Source organism: Lycorma delicatula, chromosome 9, assembly GCF_047948215.1.
Source record: "Lycorma delicatula isolate Av1 chromosome 9, ASM4794821v1, whole genome shotgun sequence".
In the NCBI taxonomy this organism is placed as follows: Eukaryota; Metazoa; Arthropoda; class Insecta; order Hemiptera; family Fulgoridae; genus Lycorma; species Lycorma delicatula.
The window spans coordinates 79,283,484-79,292,138 of record NC_134463.1 but is presented as its reverse complement, the minus strand read 5'-3'; the positions used below and the strand labels follow the sequence as shown (position 1 = coordinate 79,292,138).

Genomic DNA, 8,655 nt, shown 5'->3' with positions numbered 1-8,655 from the left:
TTTGAAAAGTAACTGTAAAGCACTACAAAATTGACTTCAGAAAATACTTTCAGAGCTTTTATGCAGCTGCAACATTGCTGTTGCTGGATATGAGACACTTTTTTTTTATTTACGTTATATAAGTTTTTTTTCTAATTTTATGTGTTTGTAATTTAATATTTTTTTTAGTGTGTTCTATCTACAACTTTTATGTGATGTAAACAAAATTAAAAATTGTATTTAAAATGTTTCAGTATATTCAGTTTCAAAGAGATGATTTCTGATTTTAATTTTGATGTGTTTATACGGATTCTTTGGGTCTATGATTGAATCCACAGTTTACACAATGCAGTGTAGTAGTCACAGCAATTTAAATTATATACATCTGGGTTTTATGTTTAATAATCTAATTTTATCTATCTGTGATAACAATTTCTGTATTTTATTTGTGGTTTTAAATGCAACGCCACAACTTTAACTTTCCTTCCTGAGATTGTGTGTAGTTTTGTGTAAATATTAAATGATGGCCTCAAACTAATGTTGTTAAATATTAGCATTAAATATTTTCTGTCACCAGATGTGTTTTCTATTAGTTTGTTAAATATTTTATTTAACATATTAAATTGTTTTGACACTAGCTAGTATTACCCAACTGAAGGCAAGTTTGTGATAATAATATAAACTAATATAAGAGGAATTGTAGGTTCAGGTGTTTGGCTTATGTTCTTTGTTGAGAAGCTGACATATGGAAGGAATTTGAGTTTCTAAGCAATAAAGTTCGTAAGTACAGTTGTAGTATTGTGTGCAAAGTGTTTAATAGTGTTGATTTTAACATTGTTGGATTCTAAATATATGATACTATCTACAATGTTTACCCATGTCAGATGACAAAAGTATTAAATAAACAATTTTATTTAAATTTAATTCAATTTTTTTCATATTTTCACACACACACACACACACACACACACACACACACACACACACACACAACACATGCGCACACACAAATTATTTCATTATAATAGTCATTATAATATATATGTATTATTATTATTTTTTGTATTATTATTATTATATTTTTATAGTAATTATAATATTAATTTTACTGAAATTACACATGGCATCACACTTAGACTAAAAGCTGTTACTCCAGGATGTTGAACTAGTACGGGAGGCCATGAGATTCCACTTGGAATCTTGGCAGTTAAGGAACCAAAACAAAAAGAAACCTAAAAATATGTAATTTTACAATTACTTAATACACTTAAAAAAAATGTGTTGGCTATGTGGCATGTCACACTGAAATTGGACTTGCCCACTTGGTTAAACACATAAAGAATAGCTCCTGGTGGTCAGGGGCTATTCTTAGCCCCTGACCACCACCTTGATACTGAAATTAATCTTCTTAAGATTCATATTATTCCTCTGAACTGTTAAATTAAAATTTAAATTCCATTTCAAATTCCAATTATAAACTACCCAGTACAAGAATATTAAGAAAAGACTTTTACATTAATTTTACCATAAAAATAGTTCATGGGATCTCACATCCTCAGTCATGATTGAGATATTTAGTGCAATTGTATTTAAAAAATTTAAAAGCACCAAAATAATTAAAATTATTTTTGCATTCATATAATAAATTAATTAACAGTTTTCATTGGGAGACAGTCTTATAAAATCTGCAACAGATACCAGCACTCATATAATAAATTAATACGTCATTTTCATTATTTTAGTATTTTTAATTAAATATTTCTATCATGACTCAGAAGTTGGGAACTCACTAAAGTACTTTCATGATAAAATTAAGGTAAGACAATCTCAATATTCTGTATTAGGTAACTTATATTAATAGAATTATATATATATTAATTTATATTATGTATATACGAGGTGCGACAATAAAGTAATGAGACTGATGAGAAAAAAATGTTGCTTACCGTTTTAGTCATGTTTAGTGTTGTCTTCTTCAAAGTAGTTCCCCTCTGATTGCACACACTTATTCCAGCGCTTCTGCCATTGATGGTAACTTTTCTGGAACTCATCTTTTGTAATATCCTCCAATACCTTCGTCACAGCTTTTTGGACATCTTGTGTTGTTTGAAAATGGTGTCCCTTGACCACCAATTTGACTCTTGGAAATAGAAAAAAGTCGCACGGGGCGATATCTGGGGAATAAGGTGGCTGTGGTAGTACTGAAATTTGTTTTGAGGTTAAAAATTGCTGTACTGACAGAGCAGTATGAGATGGCGCATTATCGTAACGCAGAATCCAATTATCAGCAATGTTGGCACGGACACGAAGAACTCGTTTATGAAGTCTTTCTAAAATTTCTTTGTAGAAATATTGGTTAACTGTTTGTCCAGGAGGCACCCACTCTTTAATTCAACAATTCCCTTGGAATCGAAGAAGCACACAAGCATGCATTTCACTTTTGACTTTGATATGCGAGATTTTTTTGGTCTGGGTGATCCCTTTGAGAACTTTGGCGTTTTGTCTCGGATCGTATTGAAAAAACCAACCTTCATCACCAGTGATAACACGGCTCAACAAATCTGGATTGATTTCCGTTTGCTCTAACAGATCGGCTGCCATATTTTTGTGTGTTCCTCGCGAAACACGGTGTGAGATTGTATGAGATGGGGACCATTTTTGCAAAAATGTTTTTCATACTAAGATCTTCAGTTAATATTAAACGAACCGTTTCTCGATTGATGTTGAGTTCTTCTGCAATCATTTTCACGGATAATCTTCGATCAGATCGAACGATTTCACGCACCCTGGTGAAGTTGACATCTGTCCGTGAGGTTGATGGTCGTCCACTGCGGTATTCATCTTCAACATTCGTTCACTAAAAATTTTATGCCACCGAAAAACTTGAGCTCTTGATATAATCTCCTCTCCAAAAGCCTTCTGAAGCTTACCATAAGTTGTCGTCGCGTTTTCACCCAATTTAACGCAAAAAGAAATGGCATACCGTTGCGCAATATTTTGCGGTTTCATTTCTGTGACGAGAGACACAAACACGTGTTCACTTATTACACCACAACTCACGACTGAGCAGTTGCATCAATATGCCGCTTGGACTAGAAGTAGCTTATAAACCAAGGTCAAAGATGGTGTGCCTACACAAGCTGCAGGGTTGCCACATCTTGCAAAGAAAAATCAGTCTCATTACTTTATTGTCGCACCTCGTACATCATGCATACATACAGTGATTACAAATTGCACGCCAATCATTCGGAAGATAATTCTGTAGCCAAAAATAAGAAAAATAGTTCATATTAATATAGGTCAAAAACTGTTCATTAATTAGTTACAACTCTCTCTTTCTGTTTAGCCTCCGGAACAACCGTAAGATATTACTTCACAGGATGAATGAGGATGATCCGTATGAATATAAATACAGTCTTGCACGTCTCAGGGACAACCATTCCTGAGATGTGTGGTTAACTGAAACGGCTCGCGAAACATTTAGCCCTGCTTTGTGCTCCCTCAGAGAAATTAAACCGTACTAAAATTCTTAAGAGTACAAAGCGAGGGGTAAGTTTGGTGTTTCCTTATTGTTTTTGATTAATCTAGCTTGTTTAAAAATTTTGTCGGAAAATATTCATTTTTAGGTTTGGAATAAAATAACTTTGTTAATTTACTAATAAATAAATAAATAAAAATTTCTGGTTGGTTAACTTTGTAGAGAATTTAATTCAGAGAAAATTGTTGTAAATAACCACTATTAAAATTAAACACATATGCAAAAGTTCAACTTTAATTAGAAAATGAAATACAAAAATAATATGATTTTAAACAGAACAATTTTCATCAATCTTTGAACAACAATAGTAAAATTTTTTTCGTAAGTTGACAATAACAGCTGATCGATCAATAATTAATCTATTATATAAAAGAGAATGTCCCCTGACTGATTCACTGACTCATAATCAACGTAAAACCAAAACTATTTTAGGTATAGACTTGAAATTTTCAGGGTACCTTCGTATCTTTAAGTAGGCGTGCACTGAGATGAGCGCAAGTAACCATAGAGCACGGGCGAGTTGCGCTTCCCGTCACGTTCAGAGTCATGTCTCGCTTCCCTTTCCCCTTCCTCTTTTCCTTTTTATTTCCTTTCCCTCGTTTTCCCCTTTTTCTTTTCCCATTTTACCTTTTCAGATTTTTCCCTATTTCCCTTTTACAATATTTCCCTGTCTTCCTTCTTCACCGGTTTTCATTCCAGTTGGTTTTTGATGAATTTCGGTATAGGTTCATTTTGCCGCTAAGCAGAAATCATGGTAAAATTCTTTGTTATTCCTAATTTAAGAACAAAGCCTTTTCCGGACACATGTTTATTATTAACTTTTTCATTATTTTAAACAGAGAAATACAGCTGTAAAATTTAACGGCATTCTTCTGGAGCACTCACACACTCATTCTGTTGCTCTGCGCACGCACACGATATATTAATATTACTTATTTGACAGATATAATGAATTACTTCATTTCCATGCTTTACCTATGCTTTTAATCTCAACCATTTTTTTGCATCTGACGTCTTCAATTATTTGCTTTAAATATTATAATTTTTTAATTCCATTTTAATTTAATTATTTATTTATTTTAAATTTAATGTAATATTATTTTATTTAATTTTAATTAAATTTATTTAATTCCCTTCCTCTTCTCCCATTTCCTTTCCCCTTTTTTCCACTTTCCCCGTCTTCTTTTTTCCCTATTTCCCTTTTCCGGTTTTTCCCTTTCTCCCCCGCGCGTAAATCGGTCTAGTAGTTTTTTTAATCTATAGCGGACATACATATTGGAACCACTGCAATGGAATCGGAAAATATTTAGTATAGCGTATGTTGCTTTTACGTCCAACAGATAGCGCTGTTAACACGAAATTTAGTTTTTTATCGATTTGAACCCCTTAAAATCAAAATTTCGCAAAATCTTTTCTCAGTGCACGCCTACTTAAAGATACGAAGGTACCCTGAAAATTTCAAGTCTATACCTAAAATAGTTTTGGTTTTACGTTGATTATGAGTCAGTGAATCAGTCAGGGGACATTCTCTTTTATATAATAGATTAATTATTGATCGATCAGCTGTTATTGTCAACTTACGAAAAAAATTTTACAAAGTTAACATGTTTTAGATATTTTTCAAATTTATTTTAATAATTTTTATACATGTATGTAAATTTTTCAATTTAGATCGTATCACTTTTCCGACCAGTTTGTGTGATTTGTTTCTAATTAAAACTGAACTTTTCAAATTTGTGCTTAATTTTAATAATCGTTATTTACGTCAATTTTCCCACAATTAAATTCTGTACAAAGTTAACTTGAAATTTGCATTTGTTTATTGGTAAATTAACAAAGTTATTTTTCTCCTAACTTAAAGTATATTTTCCGACAAAACGTTTTCGTGTTTACCCCGTTTTTCTTAAAACCTAAGTGATATAGAGGTCTGGGACCATTTTTTTTTTCACTTCTTTTATCAAAACCATAAGAAAGCACCAAAATTTACCCTACGATTTATACCCTAAGAATTTTGGTATGGTTTAATTTCACAGATGTAGCAGAAAGCTGGGCTAAATGTTTCTCAAGCCAAAACTCGCTAACGAACCGTTTTTTGACCTATATTTATGTTTTACTATTTGGCTATATAATCATCAGCTATTTTTGGCTATTGATCGTTCAGCTGTTATTGTCAGCCTACGAAAAAATTTTAAAAAATTAGCATGTTTGGCTTGCAATTTAGAATCACTCTGTATTTATGAGAACAGAACTTCAACCTAACTTTATCTTGTAGTTACCATAAATGTAAGTAATATCAGATAAATTTTGATTATATTTTTTTAGTAAAGTAAATTTAATTCCTTCTCCTATGTGCATATCTTATTGTATGTCTTGAACAATCTATATTAAAGAAGTATTTGAAGAAAAGAAAATTTCTTACCGTAAAAAAATTATTTATTTAAAAATTTTGATTAGATTTACTAATAGATCCCATTACTATGATGGTTGCAGGAGATCTGAAATAAAATATGAGATACTCCTGGAAATGCATAACCATTCTAAGGAATAACAAACATTTAATTCCAGGCTTACTATCAGAAAGTAGAGGAGTGATTTTTTTTACTATTGCCTTCTTTGCTGAACTGAATACACTTCGCACTTCAACATATGACTCTTACTGAGATGCAGATTATATTCAGCTCCATAAATGGCATTTTATTCAGCTCACTATAGGGACTGCAAGGACAGAAACATAATTACTTACTGATACCTACTGAACTGACCATAATGCACCAGACTGGGTTTATGAACTATAACTGGCACCTGTTAATACCTCAAGTATTTCATCATTTACATAACTATAATAAACATGGTTGTAATACCTCTAAGTACTTCATATAAATCAGAACTACAATAAGGAAAGAGATTGTAAAGCAATAAATTAATGATCCTACTCTGTTATGAAAAAATGTATTACATTCATTATCTCATTCAATAAGAGAAATTTATAGATCGGTGTAACAAAAAAATTCTTACCTGTTTAAATTATTATAATTAATATTGCATTCATTTTTTACAGCAATTATTTTATTATTTGCATCATTTAGTATTAAAACAGATACAACTCCGCATAATATACCAATAGTGAATACTAATAACAATAATAGAAAAAATGTAATGCCAGTACAACCTGAAAATGAAAGGGAAAGTAACTTTTTAAGTAAAAGATTAAAACAATTTTGAACGTAAATGAACATAAAGGTAAATTGTTAAATAAGTTCTTTATCCAAAAAGATTACAATGTAAATACATTTTTTAGTGTCAAATATTATAAATATATCTTTACACAATATCCATTAAATAAGAAAAGAAAAAACTATCTGATATTTTTTTCTTTTTATGGGAAAGAGAGAAAGAATTTCTACAAGTTACAAAAACATATTTCAATTTATTTCAACTTTATCTTCTACAAAATCTTTTACTGTCATCAGTAAATGTAATATAATAATTTTTCTATGAAATTTATTCCTAAATAAGATAGTATGAATTAAAACAATTTAATTATTTTTTTATTTATTATATGACACTTATGAGCAGAAATTTAATTAATTGTCAGAATATTTAATCTAACTATATTAAATCTTACAATAACTTAATTATTGTTATTCTGACCATAATGGGTAATTAATAAATTAGTATGACATTTTTACTCAAATCATTTTGCACATGTTTATACGTGTAAAAACATATGAAAGAGGATGGTGAAACATTATTTCACACCTTATAATTATTATCATGCAACAAATATCATCAAATTAAATTACAAAGATTTAGTTACAAATTTAGAAAAAGAAAACAAACCATACACAAATTTAAAAATATACTGGTAGCAGAAAAAAATGTAAATATTAGGGTTAAAAAAATAAGAGCAATACTGAGATAATTATATCAGTAGTAAAGGTAAAAATAAAAAGAAATTAATTATAAAATAAATTACTAGCTTATATACCCGGTTGACTGCTTAGAGTTATAATTTCTTCATCCATTTATTTTTTACAAAATTGTCATAACTTTCCACAACAAACATAAATCTTCTTTGCATTCATTCCTTCTTCTTAAATTTAACCTTTCAAATCTAGCATGTTTATTACCCTAAAATAGTATGGCTTGAATGAAAACAGGGGGAGTTTGAAGAAAGAACTTGTATTTTAAACTTTTGAACAATATACAATACAACATCTAATGCAACTGTACAGCAAATATATTACATAGAAATAACTAAGCTGTATAAATTTATGCAATTTAATTAAATTTTTAATTTGATTTAACTTAAATTTAATTAAATTAATTAATCCTGTCATGATAATCGAGAAAAATGGTATAGAGATCTATAATTTGTACATAAAGAGTTACATATATACATGTACAATATAAAAATTACAATTTACTTTCAAACTACAACACAACAGATTTCAAGGCTGCAATGATTTATTCTAATCCAATGCTTACCAGTAAGCATTTAGTACTCAGTTACTAAGTAATAATTTTCCCAAGTTTGGTTGGAATCAATTCTATGGATCATCAAGAGGAGCTTTGAAACATATGTACATACAATGACTTTTATTTATATTAAGATTTATAAAATTAATAAACCAATTTAAAGCAAGTAACATTTACAATTGCAGTGATAAGAAAGTAATTATAGAGAGAAGGTATGAAAATACAATGCACTGCTCAGTGATTTCAATCAGTTTAGACTGTTGAAGCAGCTGTAATGTGACTATGATAAGAATGAATAATGGACACAATAATTTAAATTTTAGTAATTTATCATTAAAATCATCTGAAAGAGTACAATATAGAACAGTTGTGAAAGAAAGAAAATATCAATGGTTTCATTTATATTATTTGAAGAAGTATATGAAGAAAGGAGCTGTCTCTTAAATTGATGAAACACTAAGTTTCATACATACTTTACCTGAACAAACCAGCTCAAAGAGTTAACAAGCCACAAGACTTTACTCTTAATATAGCTTTCATAATTTAAATCATTTTCATTGACCTGAATCTTTGGAATTGTAAAATATTCAGGCAACTCAGTGAAAGGAAATAACTGATTAAAATACCCTTAGTTTTTTTTCATGTTGAATGATATGTTG

General features: G+C 29.8%; 1 protein-coding gene across 2 annotated transcripts in view; it reads left to right on the top strand.

Moving 5' to 3' along the window:
• Positions 1–460: 460 nt before the first annotated feature.
• Positions 461–8,655, top strand: part of LOC142330497 (uncharacterized) — a 41,487-nt gene continuing 33,292 nt past the window's right edge. Inside the window, exons 1-2 of one of the 2 annotated variants that reach the window (XM_075375785.1) lie at positions 461–759; positions 6,576–6,757. In XM_075375785.1, coding sequence (XP_075231900.1) covers positions 6,746–6,757 — 12 coding nt within the window. In that variant the 5' untranslated portion in view covers positions 461–759; positions 6,576–6,745. The remainder of the gene's footprint in view (positions 760–6,575; positions 6,758–8,655) is intronic. The other variant, XM_075375786.1, reaches the window with a different exon arrangement.